The following is a 19559-nucleotide window of genomic DNA, read 5'->3' as shown; positions in this document are numbered from 1 at the left end:
TCAATGTTGTGGTGGATCTCTGAGTGAAGATGAAATAGTTTCTAAAGTTTTGAGAGCTTTACCACCGACTTATAAGATGAAGGCTACTACAATTAATGACTTGAGAACTATGGCTAACATTACTATTAATTGGGATATTTTGGTTGGGAAATTATTTTCTTTTGACCATAAAGAATTTGGACCTTTTGGAGCTATGAAGTCTGAACTGGCTTTTCATGCATCTACATCATCAACTAACAAGCAAGATTGGAAAGCTTTGTATGCAAAATAATTGGATGATATGAAGAGAGAAGATGATGAGTTTGAGAAACTTGAAGCACTACTTGCTAGAAGATTACCTAAATGACCGATAAGAAGTATGTATGAAGGAAAAACACCCTTTAAATGTTTTGCATGTAATAAGATTGGTCATTTTGCATCTAGATGTCCTAAAAGGAATTCAAGATTTGAAGAAAGAGTTAGAAGATCTTTTAAGCCTAATCCTAGATATCAGAACACATATAAGTATAGGAAAAATAGAGACAAATCATGCTACATGGTGGATGAGGAAGGTATTACTGACTCTGATGATGAACCAGTAGAAGACTCTGCTAGCAGTTTCAGAAATGGAAAGGAATGGGTGTTCTTGGCTATCAAGGAAGATGTTCCAGCACTGGAAGAGAATGTACTTGAAGAGAAGGCACTTGTTGCTAAAATTGAAGACAAGGATGAAAGGGTAATTGAAAGTGGTTGTTCACATCATATGACTGGAGATAAAGGGAAGTTTCTATCTTTGGAAGTATTTGATAGCGGTCTAGTTAGATTTGGAGATGACAAAGCATGTATGATCAAAGGAAAAGGAACTATATCATTAGATGGTAAGAATAATACTGATAATGTTTATTTTATTGAAGGTTTGAGGCATAATCTTTTGAGTGCAAGACAATTGGTGGATAAGGGATTTGAATTATAGTTCAAGGATGGAAAATACAAAATCATTAACAGATCTAGTTTGGAGATTGCAACTAGTACACAGACAAAAGGTAATATATTTCATTTGAATTCTAGTTAGGAGACATGTTTGATTGATCAAATTGATGAGATTTGGATATGGCATAAGAGTGTTGGCATTTTCATGAAGATTGTATTGATGATATGTTATGTTCTCATTGATGCCAATTAACCAGTATTATTATTGTTGTAATAATGTCTTGTAACCAATATGATAGAGCTAATTGAAAGGAAACTATAATTGGTAGGTAAGTTTCTGGACTAAACTAGTATTGCTAAGTTTGGAGAGTTGAAGAGGTAAACCCTACCTATTGTTTTGATAAACCCTAACTGATCAAGTTTGGAGAATTTTTAATATTGGTTTATGATCTGGTAATGAGCGGAAATTATTATGACACATATGCATAAAGTATGAAGAGAGTTTCAAAGAGTTTTTGGCACATTGAGCTAAATATTTTTGTCTAGGAAATGAGCAAGTATATTGGATGTAATGCAAAGCACATGATGAGTTACTAAGTTTGATGTAGTGGTGATCAATGAGAGGTTGAGACCTTCTTGAATGATGTGTAGAGATTGTTATGTAATCCACTGGTCATACTTGAACCGATTTGTTTGTAATCTTTATGAGAATAAGGTTTTTGTTGTGTTACTAACCTAGTTGAGTTGTATATAAGGTCAATGAGTTATTTTAGTTTATGTGTTGGCAAAGTTGAAGTGAGTGTGTGATTTCTGAACTAAATGATGTATCTGCAGTTTGAGTAAAGGCAAGTAGGAGCATGAAAAGGATCTGAACAAGAAAGTGAAGTGCTATTCAAATAGATCAACAAACTCTTATTTTTTCTAATAGTTACAGCAGTTAAATCACATTACCGAGTAAGCTCTAATAAGCTTGGTGTTATTAAAATCCTCTAACAAGGTGATCCATTAGTTTGGATTTTAAATCCTTTACAAAGGTTACTCTTCACAGGGTATTGCTTCTAATAAGGCATTATAGTCAATCCCTTAATTGGGTGGTCCCTAATAGGAATGATTCTTTATAAGACTTTTTGTAAAAGATTTAACAGGCTTGGCTCCTAACAGGGCAAACTTAAAAAGAGTTCAGATAGTTATCTTGTGAGTCTCATCTCAACGTGGTTTTTCCAATTTGGGTTTCCACATCAAAAATATTGTGTCAAGTGGTGAATGTTTTTGTGGTTATGTTTCTATGATTGAATTGCTTAACTACTTATTTCACTTTGATAATTTATGATAACTAGTAACAACAACATGGAATGAAGTCTTACTTATGTTAGAAAAAGTACTCGGAAGTTTGTGAGTTACAAGTTGTTTACTGTTATCTGTTGTAAATACTCAACTAGTTTATCTTGACAGTTTTATCTTGACATATATATTGCATTGATAGTTCTAAATTTACTTGAGAGGTTATTTCTAAGATTTGTGAAGTTTATATCAGTTTTTCTATCTAGTGATTCACCCCCCATCAGTATTTGACTAGATCCTTGTTCTTTCATCATATGATCAATTGGTATCAGATCTCTTCTTAGGTCCTCTAATGTCTAAGCCTAACAACTCGAGGTAAAGATCTTCTAGATAATGATGAAGAAGGAAGGTCCTGTTAGTCTCAAATTTTGATTTCCCTCCTATCCTTCTATAAGAAATTAAATAACTCTATCTACATATGAAGAGATTAGGGAAATAGAACTCAAGAATAACATATAATAAGGTTTCAAAACCTTCTACACTTTGAACTTATCCAAAGGTTAGGTGGGTATACCTTCTGTGAATATTTTCACACTTTAAGATTGAGATCTATAGTAAACTAGTGCTAAAAACCCATGGATTTCATCACCTCGATTGAATTGAAAACATTTAAAGAAAAACTTGTATTCATTTTTAGTATTGATCTTCAAGAAAGATAGAAAGAATCCCACAATTGGATACCAGTGCATTATTTGGGCTATAGAGTCACCCAAATCAAATTAAAATTCCAAACTGAACAATCTCATACATTTCACCACCTCGACCTTAGTTAACTCCATACATGCCTTACATATACATGAGTTTTATCTTCTCAAAACTAAAACTATTCATAAAATTCAAGATGAGAAAACAATTGTCATACTGATAGAGATATTTCATGCATATTTAATTCCTCTTCCTTGAAGAGAAAAGCTAGAAACAAATCCATATGACTGCCTTACAATCCATATTCAATCAAATAACCCTAGACTATTCGAATGAAATTGGCAAATTAATGAATGCACACAAGAAGACAACAAAGATTTAGGCCTAAAAAGTATTGATTTGTATCTTTATATTCATTTCAAAATAATTTTTTACATGACTCAAAGTATTCTTTGTAAAAGCTAGAAAAAACCCAGATATATTTCTGCAGAGTTTCTTTAAAAAAATTCTTGTGATCTCTTTTCTATTAGTCCTGGTATCCATTTATAATATCATGGATTCATACCAGCTTCAAACATTCCTAAGAAAAGTTTGTTACAAACCACAATGTCCTTCAAGAAATAGTTACAAGTCCTTTTTAGTATCAACGGCCTCTTTAGTTTGTTGTTCTGCTACAACATCTTCTAGTTGTTCTAGAATTTCTTCTTTTTGTCTAGCATATTTGTCCTTCCACTCCTGGTACACATCATCACTTGGCCAAGAGAAGCTAACAATCTTCTTCTTCATCCCTTCTAGCCTTTTGCAAGTGACCCTTAACTGCCCAATCTCCATTTCTATGAAACCATAATGCGACTTTACCTTTTCAAACTCCTTAATTGTCTTGACAAATAAGGACGTGTCATCAGTATTGATGATTTTGTTGACCCTTTGGGACAAGTTGTGGTCTGTCTCTTCCAGGCATGCCTTCTCCTCTTTTAACTAAGTCGGACCAACAAAACCCCTAGGAAACAACTCATACTTGTGATTAGAATATTCTTTCCTATATCATTGAGCTTTTCTCTTCACACCTACCCTTTCTTTTGAGAGTATATTCATTTTTTTTATGAATTCACAAGTGGATTTGAGACTGTCATTTGCCTTTGCATCTGCATGAGATGAACACATAAGTTCTAACTCCTTTTCCCTAGGCATCCACTTATTCAAAATTGGTTCCAAAGTGGTCTCATCTTCTCTTAATTTAGTCAAATATTTAGAATCCTCTTCATACAAATATGTACGATAGAGGCCCTAACTAAATCAGAAAATTTCAAAATTGTGGCCTTTACCTTTTCCTCGTATTTACTTGCAAATAGGGCTTGAGCCTATTTCAACTTTTCCAACTCATGTTGAATAGTTTCAGCTAGTGGAAAACTAGAAGGCATAGGAGGAGGGGGAAATTATATGATAGGACTAGTAGGTGGAGGTCTTGGTGGAGAAGAAGCTATCATTAGAGTAGAGGACTCACCTTGATGGTGCTATCCTACCAACTGACTCTGAAGTCTAGCAATGATGCTATCTCAGTTAGCTATTCCTTCTTTGGCCTCATTATAAGCCTTCAAGATTGTTTCCAATTTCAACTGGAGATTATCTTTTTCCTTTGCCTCCTTTTATGCCACTACTACACTGAATTTTGCAGTTTCCAAAACTGTGCTAGCAACTTCTACCACCCCTGTATCTTGGACTCTTTTCACTATCATACCTCCTAGGAAACTAGAATCTGAGGTATCTTTCCTTCTTCTATTTTCATCCTTTTTTAATGACCACATGAATAAAGCAGCACTATCTTTGCTAAATGTCACTCCTTCCATAGGCTTGGTTTATTTCCTGACTACTTCAAGTACCAAAGCATCTGCTATATCCCACTCAGGGAGGATTAAAACAACAGCCTTTGATACCATCTCTCTTCCCTTTTTCAAGAGTAATGGCCTTGAATTCTTCAATCATTTCTTGTTTTACCTCTTCCTCCACCAGAGTTACATCTTTGTGAGGCTGCTCACTCTTCCTTTTTTCACATCTTTCCTTAAAATGTTCAATGTTTTGTTTCCATACAAATTGCATGAAGGCCCCTATTGTAACAAAATTACTAGCAGCCAAGAACTCCTCACTGGCTTGCTTGATAGTTGGTTCTAGCTCTTTACCTTTGAACTCATCTTCAATCAAGTTCATCTCAAAACTAGGTGGCTCTTCAAGCATCCCCTTTTATGTTTCCTCATTTGTGTAGGAAATCTCCTTGAGACTCCCTAACTGTAACAATTATTCAACCACCACCTACTCATCTCCTATGTGGATAGGGGGTTGAGATGGAGAATATAGAGGCTCACTGGTTTGCACTTCTTTCCTCACCCTTTGCCTTTTAGGGGATTCTTGGATGTCAATGACATCTTTGATTGCTCTTTTCCCTCTTGAAGTAGAAGGCTCACCAGTTACTGGCATCATCACACTATATTTTGATTACCTGTGCATTACATAATCACCAAGTGGGATGGCCTTAGCAAAGGCAGGCTTAGCTAAAACCAATCTAACCCTGTCAGGATCATCTCTCATTATAGCCTCCCTCTTTTCCTTGAAATTTTGCATGAGGTCTTCAAAATAAAGAATTAAGAATTTGATCTTTTCCTCAAAGGGATTAAAACTAGAAAGAGGGTCATAACTACTATCAAATTGATGAATGAAATGAGGAGCCCTTTTGTATGCCACCCACTTCTCTTTCCTCAATTCTTGCTCATCCAAATTGAATTCATTCCTCACTAGATCTTTAGGGAAATGAAATTGGTGTGGCCTATCTCTACATACTGCTCTCTTTCTAAACATGCCATTGAAAAAATATTCAGGGTCTGCAAATCTTGAGACCACAGTAGACAACCTGTATGGTTTAAAGAAATCTTCAAAATACTTCCAGCCACCTTTGGTGATCACAAAATGATGAGGCATGGTAATAGTTAGGAAAATAGTCCCTTTACCCCTATTTTTCAGCTCTGCATCTTGCACACCTCCAATTTTCCTTAAGACTTCTGCAATTCCTATCTTCAATGGGACTTGATAAGGCAATAAATATGGAGTGCCTTTGAAACCATAAACTTTGAAAACTATAGAAATAGGGTACAAATACATATCACCCCAATTATGAACAATCTTAATACCTTTAGCAAACTCCTTAGGCCTAAGGAATTCTAAGAGAACCTTAGGGATCCTAGGGTTTTCTGCAAACAAGAGAATCCTAATTTTAGATGCAAAGAACCTATCAAACTTTAGGTAAATGGTGTCTTCTCTATCCCAGGACAAAATGGTGCTCCATAATTGCACTGGCATCTCTTCACCATGTTTTTTCTTTATTAGTTCCATTTCACTAGCGAAATAATCAATACCTTTAAATATAAACATATGCATGAGAAGGGAGTACCATCTAAAAGGCCTATCCACCTTACCATTTTTTATGCCTACTAGCCCTTCATGAATTGCATTAGTGAGGTAAAGCGCATAGTCAAATGTTACTGCTAGAGAGGGGTTCAAAATTTTTGCTATCATCAGCATATAATGGGTTGGCATGTTTCTCTCAGCATCTTCTCCAAAAATCTGACAAAGTTCCCAATACATTCCCTTAGCCCTTAGAGTAAACAAATTTAGGGAGAAAGGTTCCATGGTACTGGGGCCTACAACAATTAACCCTCCTATCTTGACAAAAAACTCTTTCAGTGGGCCACTCCTAAGGTGATCCCTTTGTACATTGTAGACTTGTTCTAGTGTCTCAAAGTTGACGGGTTCTAAATAATTGGACACTTCACTGAGCTTGAAAACCTTCCTGAACTCATCATCATTGATCTCAATTAATGCTACTCCCTTTATATTTATGATACATTTGGCTACAGGGTCATAATTTTGTGCAATCAAGGTCAACAAATCTACATCCATGAAGACCCCTAGGACTATAAGCTTTCCCACGTCTAATTCCCATATACTATTTAATGGGGTAGGGGAATGTCTCTAACCAAAACCTACCTTGAAAAGTCCCAGACCCGACATCCCTATCTGTGGATCCCTTAACCAATTTCCTTTATCATATAGACCATCTCCAATTCTTAAATGAGGGTTTTTTGGTACCAATTCTTTAGCTTTGGCTGCAACATTAGTAGACATGGTTAGTTGTTCTAGGAAGTCATCACATATGTTCCTATCTTGGTAATTTACCTTCCTTGTGAAATCCCTTCTTGGCACCATCCCATTAGTACAATTGTATCAATTGAGAGTTAAACAAAACTCTAACGAAGCAATTCACACAGCAACACTGATTTTCAGACTGCAACTAGCAAGAAAAATACAAAAACCTATTACTTGCTTGAAGAAAATTGCTCTGCACCAATTCCTCTAGATCAAACTTGTCAAAGTGATGCTGACATTCAAGTTGATGTGGACCTTAATATGGTAACTTGGCATTGAATTGAGAAATTAATCTTGCATGCTTCAACCATCAACTCAGAATTGAATTCACAAATCGAATTTAGAAAATAGGCTCCAATGGATCACAAGTTTTCTGAGTATATCCCTATTTCATTGTTTCACCATTTCATGGAGTTTAAAATCCTCGCACCTTTCCTTCATGAAGCAATGATGTTCGTTGGATCCTTGGAATCTTGTACTGGCTTTACTCCTTCCGATCCTTTTGTATTAGTGATGGGACCCACCTTCTTTTCACTACTTCGTGAACACTAAACCTTGCGCACTAAAATCACATGAAACAATGTCAGCCATCAAATCATTATCCACCTGCTTGATCTTTACTTCCTATAGTGACCACCAACCTTCTCAACTAAATGCGCACAACCATCACTGCTAATAGTTTTTGCCACTTTACGAAGGCTAAACTACAGGCATCTTCGGGCTGCGAAACAACAACCATTGGATACAGCTCAAGATGTACACCATTTAATGTGCTGAGATCTTTAAAGTGAGCCCTTAGCTTGGAGACCACTTGCTTTGTTTAATCACTGGTGAATAAATGTTACGTGGTTGGCTATTCACTTAGATAACTCCATTGGGCTCCATTCTAAGGCCGCCACATGTTTTATTTTACCATTTTTAACATAACCGCCGGTTGAATCAAGGGGGGCCCTCAACTACCCTTCAGAGCTAGGTGCATCTGACAAGTCACCATTTCTCTCCATGGAGCAACCCATCTATCCTGCCATGTCATCCATCATGTGACTACTACATCATTTTGCTATTTCGCAAACATTAATCTTCGTTTCATTTGAGATTGCCGAATGGAGTACGAATCCACCTCCTGATCCCATAGAGAGTTAGGCTAGACATGAGCCTGAGTCTATGCACCTACCAGGACCACCTCTAGTGGCAGAGCTAATGCATTGTGAGAGAGCACATCAATATCTAGGGGATCTAATCAAAGAGGTTATGCACATCTAACCACCATCTTTTGGGCGATCTACCAATGGGGTAGAAGTTGAGGCTTGGCTTTTGAGCCTAGATAGGTGCTTTGCATTATGCTCCTACAAGAGTAATCTAAAGGCACATGTAGCAGTCCACCTATTGAGAGGAATGACCTCCACATGGTGGAGGCAGGAGGAATATAAGTGCGGTTTAGTTCCAGATACCCTCACATGGGAGATTTTTACAGAGAGGTTTAGGGAGAGGTACTTGTCAGAGCATTACAGACAGCATAGGATAGATGAGTTCCATGACCTCTAGCAGAAGGGTCTCTCAGTGACCCAGTATGACAGCAAGTTCTTTGAGCTCTTCCCATATGTGGACTACCTAAAAGATGAGAAGCTTCTTGTCAACCATTTTATTAGAGGGCTGAATGTCAACATGCTAAATGTCGGCATAGTAGGACCAGTGAGGATGTCCACTCTAGGGAGCCTTTAGGTTGCTGTGGAGAAGGCCTTGATAGTAGAGGAGATTCAAGTCATGCCACAAGATACAAGGGATCAGTTCCAGAACCAAAACCCTGTACCCCAGACATATGGGTTTCAGAAACCCCATTGGAAGGGTAATAACAGGCACACATCGGGGTTCTCCAAACTCCCTCCTCCACAAGAGTCATAGAAAAACCAGAGGTAGAGGCCTCCGCAAAGTCAACAGGGTGCAAAGCCCAAGCAGTGGTAGTCTCAGGGTCAGAGGCAAGATTAGTGATCTCAAGTTCCTTACAAACCTCTGGCAAGGACTCAACAGTCCTCTAGGGGTGGGTATAGTGGTTCTAGTAGGACAAGGGGACAACCTTTCTCTAGGCCTTAGGGCGTCCAATTTTAGGCATGCGGTACTTGTTTCACGTGTAGAGCCATGGGGCACATGGCGAGAGAGTGTCCTTAGGGTCAGATGGCAAGAAATTAGAGTATGGTAGCATTAGAGCCTACATTTGGAGATATGGGTAGGTCCCATAGAGTCTTCGTAGTGGTTGACAACCGCTAGGCAGAGCACTAGGCCACAGTCATTGAGGCTGCAAGTATGATCAGAGGTAGTAGTGTATCTATATTATTTGATTCAAGAGCTACTAACTCCTTTATATCTACATTGGTTGTGGAGTGTTGCGGGCTAGTGGCAACTAGACAAGGTGTTAGTTAGGAAGTGGAGTTAGCTTCAGGGGCTAGAGTGTGAGTGGAATCAAAGGTTAGGGCACGTCAGGTTCAAATTGGCAATACCACCACCTTATTAGACCTTAGAGTTACACCACTTGGGTCTTATGTTATTGTACTTGGCATGGATTGGCTTTATGCCCATAGAGCCAAGATGGATTGCCGCTTGAAAGAGATTGAGTGTGATGATGATCATGGTTCGCCCATAGTAATCACCAGGATTTAGAGACCCATGTCTCTTCGTATTATTTCTACAATGTTGCTTAAGCGGAGCATGCGAAAGGGTTGTCAGTTATTTGCCATCACCATCAGTGATAGAGAGGAAGAGGATGAAACAAAAACATTGATTGACGACCATCCTATTCTTAAGGGATATTCAGACATGTTTCCCTTAGAGCTACCTGGTATGCCACCCCATAGAGAGATTGACTTTCATATAGACCTCGTACCAGGAGCTAAGCTAGTTTCAAGAGAACCTTATAGGATGACCACAAATGAGCTTAATGAGCTCAAGATGTAGCTTGAGGAACTCCTAGAGAAAGGTCACATACGTCATAGCATATCCCCTTGGAGTGCACCAGTCATCTTCATGAAGAAGAAGGATGGATCTCTTTGGTTATACATGGATTATCATCAATTGAACAAAGTAACCATCAAGAACCAATATCCCTTGCCCAGGATCAATGATTTATTCAACCAACTTCAGGGTGCCAAAGTATTTTCCAAAATTAATCTAAAGTCAGGATACCATCAGTTGAGAATAGTGGAAAGTGATATCCACAAGATCGCATTTTGCACTAGATATGGCCAGTATGAGTTCACTATGGTTCCATTCGATCTTATGAATGCTCCAGCTATTTTCATGAGCCTCATGAATGGGGTATTCCGCACATTTCTTGACCATTTTATGATTGTGTTCCTCTATGACATATTGATATATTCTCAGAATGAGAAGGAGCATGAGGAGCACCCGAGATAGGTTTTGCAGTATTTATGGGACAATCAATTGTATGGTAGTTTGTCAAAGTGTGCTTTCTTTCGATTAGAGGTCAAGTACCTTGGGCACATTATTTCTAGTGATGGGATCTCAGTTGACCCGTCAAAGATCAGAGCTATTATGGATTGGCTAGTGCCAACTAGTGTGATAGAGGTTAGGAGCTTCATGGGCTTAGCAAGTTATTACCGATGCTTTGTGGAGGGATTCTCTAGAGTCGTACATCTTATTACTTCTCTTCAGTGTAAAGGGAAGAAATTTGAGTGGACGGAGAAGTGTGAGAGGGCCTTTCAGGAACTCAAAAAGGAACTTACTAGCGCACCTATCCTTGTAGTGCCAGATTCCTCAGCTAACTTCATGTTTTGCATAGATGCTTCCCTAGAGGGTTTAGGAGTAGTCCTTATGCAAGATGGTAGGGCTATAGCTTTTGAGTGTAGGAAACTTAAGACTGATGAACTTAACTACCCTACTCATGACCTTGAGCCTGTAGTATTAGTGCATGCACTTGTGAGGTGGAGACACTTCCTTTTAGGTCTTCATTTTGAGCTTCATTCAGACCATTAGAGCCTTCAGTACATATTCACTCAGCCGAACCTTAATGCATGTCGGAGGAGATGGATGGAGTTCTTGTGTGAGTATGATTTTGACATTCACTACATCAAAGGGAAAGAAAACATAGTTGCAGATGATTTAAGTAGGAGATGTCACGAGGTATACACCATATCTATGGGCACGAATTTGAGAAATCATATATTGCAACAGTTGCTAGAGGATGGATGGTATTTAGAGATTTTTCAGGTGATACGATCTTAGGAAACTCTAGAAGGGAAATATGTGGATTATTCCTTAGAGTCCGATGGACTATTAGGCCATAGAGGGTGCATCTATGTACCTTCTTCCAGGGGATTGCATAGGTTCATTGTCAAAGAGGCTCATAGAGCTCCTTATGCAGCACATCTCAGAGTTAAGAAGATGCATGCTTTCTTGAGATAGTTATATCATTGGCCAGGAATACGGTAGCTCATTGCTAAGTTAGTAGCCCAATACCTCGAGTGTCAGAGAGTCAAGGCGAAGCACCACCATCCAGGTGGGTTGCTCCAGTCTCATACTATACCAGAGTGGAAGTGGGATACTATATCCATGGATTTCATCATTGGTCTCCCTATGTCATATCGTGCACTGTGGTACCGCTATGGGCCACGTCTCGTAGGGATGGCTGATGGCCACCACTATGAGCCACATCTCGTAGGGACACCACGATGCCACTGCGGGCCGTGACCTGTAGTGTCATCAGCATCACTGCAGGGAGCAAGGCTTCCACCTCCCCTCCTTGGCTCCACTGTAAAACACCGCCACCTGCAAACAAAACCCCCCCATGCGGCCCCTCTCTTGGGTCTACCATGTTTTTAGCCCATCCTCTCCCTGTGTAAAACATGAAACCCTAACTCGATTTGGGTTAGGGTATTTTGGAGTTAGAAAAGAAATAAACAAAAAAAAAATGTTAGTATTCTTTGTTTATAACAGTTAAATTTTAGGGTTCATGGTTATTTTATAATTTAAGAACTTAAAAAAAAACTATATCCTTATATATATATATATATATATATATATATATATATATATATATATATATATATATATATATATATATATATATATATATATATATATATATATATATATATATATATGAATGTATAATCTCTAACTTTAGATTGATTATTTTATGTTTATATAAACATTTAAATATGATGTTTTAAATTTTAATTCTTTTGAAGCTTTATAAATTAGGAAATTATAACAATTTCTTTTGTAATATTTTTGGCCATAGGGGATTAACTTTAGTCCACCTAAATATAGGCTCTTCAAGATTAAATGTGATAGGGTTATTTTCTTTAAAGATTTATTTGGCACTATAGTTGAAATTTAATACACATTATAATTATTGTTAAATTGAAATATAGGTGTTTTAAAAATCTAAGGGCTAGAGTTAATTTAATTAATTAATCTATAATATCTCTTATCAATTTATATCCTACTACTACATAATCTATAATATCTCTTACCAATTTATATCCTACTACTACACATTATAATATCTCTTATCAATTTAATTAGAGATTTTTGCTTAAATGGATTTATCTATTTATTAATTGTTGAGATAATAATAATTTCTTTGGAGAGTTAATATGTCACATGTAATCTAGATTATCTCGCTTACCTCATATAGTTGTTTTAGATTAACTTTAGTTAAAAAGGTATTCAAACATAGTTAAGACAAGATTTGTTACTGCGCTATTTTAGCAAACTTAGTTTCATTAGGTTATGCTTAAAAAAAAATTTATTCCATTCGTGCCCAAAAGTTTGGGCATGACATTTTGGTATCAGAGCAAGGTTTCCAATGCTAGGAACCTTTGTCCATTACATTTCACTTTAATTATTTAATTGATTATATAATATTAATTTTTTATGCTATTCAATTTTAATTAATTAATAAAATATTTCTCCAAATAAAATAAAAATTTATTTATTAATTTATTTTATTTTATTTTCTCTTAAAGGATGCCTTCGACTACGTGACAAGCTCACAAGCGCGGGAGGGTTCCTAGGAGTGTATGCATGGCACACGAAGAGGTCGATAGGGAGAAATCGGTTTTAGAAGGGAACCTAGAGGATCCTCCTGAACAGCTGGTTGACCCAAACTAAGGCATCTTATTAGCACTCCAAAACCTGATAGGGATAGTCCAGGATAGGCTTCTAGCAGAGGATCATCATGTTGAAAACTATAACTCAGGGAGCCATAGATCAGCAGATAGGGAATGGAGTAGGATTCCACCTCCTAATCCCATAGAGAGTCAGGCTGGGCATGAGATTGAGACTGTGCACCTACCAAGACCAAATCCAGTGGCAGAGCCAGTGTATTATGAGAGAGCATGTCAGGATACAAGGGATCTAATCAGAGAGGTTATGTGTCTCCAGCCACCATCTTTTGGGAGATCTACTGATGGGGTAGAAGCTAAGGCTTGGCTTTTGAGCCTAGATAGGTGCTTTGCATTGTGCTCCTATGAGAGCAATCTAAAGGCACGTGTAGCAGTCCACCTATTGAGAGGAACAACCTCCACATGGTGGAGGCAGGAGGAATATAATTGTGGTTTATTTGCAGATACCCTCACATGGAAGATTTTTACAGAGAGGTTCAGAGAGAGGTACTTGTTAGAGCATTACAAATAGCGTAGGATAGATGAGTTCCATGACCTCTAGCAGAAGGGTCTCTCAGTGACCCAGTACGAGAGCAAGTTCTTCAATCTCTTGCCATACGTGGACTACCTGAAAGATGAGAAGCTTCTCGTCAACCATTTTATCAGAGGGATGAATGTCAGCATAGTAGGACTAGTGAGGATGTCCACTCTAGGGAGCCTTTGGGTTGTTGTGGAGAAGGCCTTCATAGTAGAGGAGATTAAGGTCAAGCCACAAGATACAAGGGATCAGTTCTAGAACCGAAACCCTATACCCCAGACATATGGGTTTTAGAAACCCCATTGGAAGGGTAATAACAGGCACACATCAGGGTTCTCCAAACCCCCTCCTCCACAACAGTCATAGAAAAAATATAGGTAGAGGCCTCCACAAATCCAGCAAGGTGCAAAGCACAAGAAGTGGTAGTCTTAGGGTTAGAGGTGAGATCAGTCATCTCAGGTTCCTTACACACCTCTGGCGAGGACTCGACAGTCCTCTAGGGGTGGTGGTGCAGGAGCACTAGGCATGAAGACAACTTGGAGGACACCATGGAAGCATGAAAATGAGGTGTATGGGTCTAATAGACTCAACTATGATGTCTTGAAGCCAATTATGACATTTTATTGTAATGATCCTAATATAATGATTAATTGTCCTAATGGACCTAATAAGGCCATAGGACCAAATATAGGGTTTCATGGATATAGAATTGGGAAGCGTCTCAAAGGTGTTTAGACCTATTTGATAAATCATTTTGATCCTTTATAAGTCATTAGGTTGGGGTAGAAGTCCATTTCATAAGAGTTTTAAATTCAAAATTCAAAAATAGTGGCTAGTGTCATTTTGGAGGGAAAAGACAAATTTGTTAGTTTAAGCATTTGTAATGAAAAATAACTATATGGGTTGGTTATGGGAGATATTATAAAGCATTTAGATTTCATTTTGGTGGGTGTTGATGCATTGTATGGATCTGGTACGGATAGAACAGTAAAAGCAATAAAAAACCAGTTTTTCTTGCATTTCCATCGGTTTTTTGATGATTTATTGATTGGGAGTGTTGTATATTCATGGTGGATGAAGTAGGAATTTAGATATCAGTGTTAAATGTTTATTTGAATTCTTTTATAGAAGGTTTTGATCAGACTTTTCATTTTAGTGCTGACTGTACCTTTCATTTCTGGGTTGTGTCATTGGCATTGAAGGCCCAAAATGCAATTTGGAGCCCTTCTATGGATGTAAGGTCCTATTTCTCATAGAGGAGGCTCTATGTAACATTTAAATTATGATCCTAACCAAAAAATTTGTAGGAAGTGTGTTTTAACAGGTGTACACCATGAGTTTGATGAGGGAGAAGTGAGTAGGAAGCATAGCAAACCTATAGCAGCAGAAGATCTACCTCTTAGAGAGGGTAGTTTGATGATTGAAGTTGGTTAATATGGCCAAGTAGATGGTGTAGGGACTTTGAATGAGCCCTAGAAGTGATTGGAAAGGTCTTAATTAGAAAATCCTCGGTTTTGGAGCCTAATGGTGAGGGTTTTGGGGTTTGCACATTAAAAGAGCACATAGAACCAATTTTATTGGATATTACTTAGTTTTGAGGCATAACTAAACATTTTTGAGAGTTTTAATATTGGGGAAGAATTATTTCTTACACTTGCTTTGTAAAACTTGGGTTTTTGGCAAGCAAATTTGTCTCAATCTTTGGACAGCAAAGGCACAGTCCAAAACAACCTACCCTCAATATTTGATATGTTTTACTAAGATGAAAAGGGTGTCTGAAAATATATTTTGTTTTTGGAGTTATTTGGGAAAAGTTGGAGAAAACAATTTATTTCAGCCTCAGGTGGCCTAATTGGGGCTCTAGGGCTAGTAGCAAACATAGTGGGGTTTAAGAGCATGGTGAAGACTTGAACCTTTGAAACTAGTTGAATCTTGTTGGATTGGGTTGGAATAGGTGTTTAAAAACCTTAGGAGTCATTGTGGAGAGTGGATTGAGATTTGCCCTTTTAAAACCATTAAGGTGCCTTGGAAACACTAGGTAACTGCAAGGAGTGTGAAGCATTTGAAAACATATTTTCTTGAAATCACCTAAAACCCCTAACCCTCTGCATCAAATTGGTATTAGAGTAGTGAGTAGATCTTTTGGGAAGGTTTTGACAAGATGGCACCGAAGAATCAAATGGCTAGGGAAATTGAAGAGTTGAAGGAAGCCCTTGAAAGAGAGAAGAGGGAAAGGAGGGAACTTGAAGCAACAATGGAGAGAGAGGATAGACAGAAAAGAAGGGAGAGATTGCAACTAATAGCAAGGATTGAAGCCTTAGAGAAGGAAAGGGAACAACCTAGGATGGAAAAAAACAATGAGAATCTTGAAGCACACAATGAAGGTGGTGAACATGAAGAGACTAGGAGGGATGAAGAAGATCCTGAAGAGAGGAGGTTAGTGAGACTACTAAAGGTAGTCCAAGGTGGTGGAATAAAAGGTCATATTGATTTACCTATATACCAGGGAAGAATGGACAGTGAGGAAGTGCTAGGGTGGATAGAGGCCTTAGAGAACTACTTTGAGTTGGAAGATACTAATGATGATAAGAAGGTGAGATTTGCAGAGGCTAAGTTGAGAGGTACTGCTTTAACATGGTGGAGTGGTGTGCAGGTTGACAGGATAACAAGAGGATTGAATAAGATTACAAGTTGGGAAAGGATGAAATCAATGATGAAGGAACAATTTCTACCATCAGATTTTGCTATACAAACAAAGAGGATGAGACAAAACTTCAAACAAAGAGACATGGATGTGATGACATACACAGAGCAGTTTCACAAATTGAGCATTAGAGGAGGAGTAGAGGATGAAGATGAAAAGGTGGCAAGGTATTTGAATGGGCTGAGATACAATTTGCAGGATGAGATTGGGTTGAATGTTCCACAGACATTGGGAGATTGTTTCCAACTTGCAATAAGGGCTAAGGAGAAGTTGAAGAGAAAACAAGAGAGACAAGGGGGCACAAGAGGTAGAGGATCTATGAGAGGAAGAGGAGGAAGGTCTGCAAATGAATCACAAGGACAAGACAATAAGGACAAAGAGTCTACATCAGAACAAAGAGGTGGTTATAGTTATAGAGGAGGAGGTAGATTTGGTAGTGGAAGAGGATCACATGTATTCATAGGTAGGTGTTACCATTGTAATGAAGTTGGACATCCATCTTTCAAATGTCCTAAATGGGATGAAGCTGATAGAGGCAAAGATAGAAGAGTTCATTTGACATGTGAAGAAGAAGACAAGAAAGAAGACAAAGAACCATTGAAAGCCTATCCTATAACAGAGGGAGATTTTCTTATGATCAGAAGAGGTAAATTGCAGCAGCAAACATCAAATCAGGTATCCATCTTCAGGACACAATGCTTGAGTAAGGGTAAGATATGTAAGTTGATTATTGATTCTAGCTCACATGATAATCTTGTTTCGTTTGATATGGTTTCTAAGTTGGGATTGCAAACATTTGATCATCCTAATCCTTATAATGCCACTTGGGTTAGTCAAGAGCAGCATATAATGATTAGTCATAGGGCTTATGTTGATTTCTCAATTGGTCCATATCATGATCAAGTTTTGTGTGATGTTATACCTATGACTTGTGGACATATAATTTTGGGTAGACCATGGCAATACTTGAGGAGGACAATCCATGATGGATATACAAATACATACTTGGTGCATAAGGGTAGTAAGAGATATTGTTTAACACCTTCGCCTTGTAGGGAGAAGTATGAGCATAATGTAATTTGTTTTGGAGACAAAATCAGGTTGTGTGAGCAGGGTAAAGAGGACAATGATACCAGTTGGAAGAACAAAACAAAGTTGCAGCAAAATAACAATCTTAAAGAGCAGCATGGTTGTAGTTTCAATAGCATAAGAGTTGGGGGTATTGATTACCCGGTGAATGAGAAGAGAGATGTGGTTAAACCTCTGAGTTTGCAGATGATATCAAATTAGAACAGTGATAAGAGGAGGCAAGAAGAGGTGAAGACACAAGGTCTTAGACAAGGGACTCAAAATCAGCTTTTTGATACTAATGCTTTTGGTAAAGTGAATGCAGGTTGCAGCAGGAGGAAGATTACCTTTGGAGAGTACCTTTTCCCTATTGAAAATCAGAAGACATCATCATTAGGTGGTTGGCACAAGACTGGTCACTCTTGGGACAAGAGTTCTTTGTTTGGTGGGGAGTATGGTGCAGGAGCACTAGGCATGAAGACAACTTGGAGGACACCATGGAAGCATGAAAATGAGGTGTATGGGTCTAATAGACTCAACTATGATGTCTTGAAGCCAATTATGGCATTTTATTGTAATGATCCTAATATAATGATTAATTGTCCTAATGGACCTAATAAGGCCATAGGACCAAATATAGGGTTTCATGGATATAGAATTGGGAAGGGTCTCAAAGGTGTTTAGACCTATTTGATAAATCATTTTGATCCTTTATAAGTCATTAGGTTGGGGTAGAAGTCCATTTCATAAGAGTTTTAAATTCAAAATTCAAAAATAGTGGCTAGTGTCATTTTGGAGGGAAAAGACAAATTTGTTAGTTTAAGCATTTTTAATGAAAAATAACTATATGGGTTGGTTATGGGAGATATTATAAAGAATTTGGATGTCATTTTGGTGGGTGTTGATGCATTGTACGGATCTAGTACGGACAGAATAGTAAAAGCAATAAAAAAACCAATTTTTCTTGCATTTCCATTGGTTTTTTGATGATTTATTGATTGGGAGTGTTGTATATTCATGGTGGATGAAGTAGGCATTTAGAGATCAGTGTTAAATGTTTATTTTAATTCTTTTATAGAAGGTTTTGATCAGACCTTTCATTTTAGTGCTGACTGTGCCTTTCATTTCTGGGTTGTGTCATTGGCATTGAAGGCCCAAAATGCAATTTGGAGCCCTTCTATGGATGTAAGGTCCCATTTCTCATAGAGGAGGCTCTATCTAACATGTACATTATGATCCTAACCAAAAAAAATTTAGGAAGTGTGTTTTAACAGGTGTACACCATGAGTTTGATGAGGGAGAAGTGAGTAGGAAGCATAGCAAACTTATAGCAGCAGAAGATCTACCTCTTGGAGAGGGTAGTTTGATGATTGAAGTTGGTTAATATGACCAAGGAGATGGTGTAGGGACTTTGAATGAGCCCTGGAAGTGATTGGAAAGGTCTTAATTAGAAAATCCTTGGTTTTGGAGACGAATGGTGAGGGTTTTGGGGTTTGCACATTAAAAGAGCACATAGAACCAATTTTATTGGATATTACTTAGTTTTGAGGCATAACTAAACATTTTTGAGAGTTTCAATATTGGGGAAGAATTATTTCTTACACTTGCTTTGTAAAACTTGGGTTTTTGGCAAGCAAATTTGTCTCAATCTTAGGACAGCAAAGGCACGGTCCAAAACAACCTACCCTCAATCTTTGATATGTTGTAGTAAGCCGAAAAGGGTGTCTGAAAATATATTTTTTTTTTGGAGTTATTTGGGAAAAGTTGGAGAAAACAATTTATTTCAGCCTCAGGTGGCCTAATTGGGGCTCTAGGGCTAGTACCAGACATAGTGGGGTTTAAGAGCATGGTGAAGACTTGAACCTTTGAAACTAGTTGAATCTTGTTGGATTGGGTTGGGATAGGTGTTTAAAAACCTTAGGAGTCATTGTGGAGAGTGGATTGAGATTTGCCCTTTTAAAACCATTGAGGTGCCTTGGAAACACTAGGTAACTGCAAGGAGTGTGAAGCATTTGAAAACATATTTTCTTGAAATCAC

General features: G+C 37.9%; 1 protein-coding gene across 1 annotated transcript; it reads left to right on the top strand.

Annotated features, from left to right (window-relative positions):
- Nucleotides 1-15910: 15910 nt before the first annotated feature.
- Nucleotides 15911-17743, top strand: LOC131858838 (uncharacterized). The gene has a single exon (XM_059212295.1). It carries the CDS (start codon nucleotides 15911-15913, stop codon nucleotides 17741-17743), a length of 1833 nt encoding a protein of 610 aa, XP_059068278.1.
- The last annotated feature ends 1816 nt before the right edge of the window (nucleotides 17744-19559 follow it).

The sequence above is a fragment of the Cryptomeria japonica genome, chromosome 10 (genome assembly GCF_030272615.1).
Source record: "Cryptomeria japonica chromosome 10, Sugi_1.0, whole genome shotgun sequence".
Classification (NCBI taxonomy): Eukaryota; Viridiplantae; Streptophyta; class Pinopsida; order Cupressales; family Cupressaceae; genus Cryptomeria; species Cryptomeria japonica.
The sequence above is the reverse complement of the archived record's forward strand: the minus strand, read 5'-3'. Positions and strand labels throughout refer to the sequence as shown.

Bases quoted from the DNA above. Each gene is read 5' to 3' on its own strand.
- LOC131858838 (XM_059212295.1), top strand. From the start codon at position 15,911: ATGGCACCGAAGAATCAAATGGCTAGGGAAATTGAAGAGTTGAAGGAA.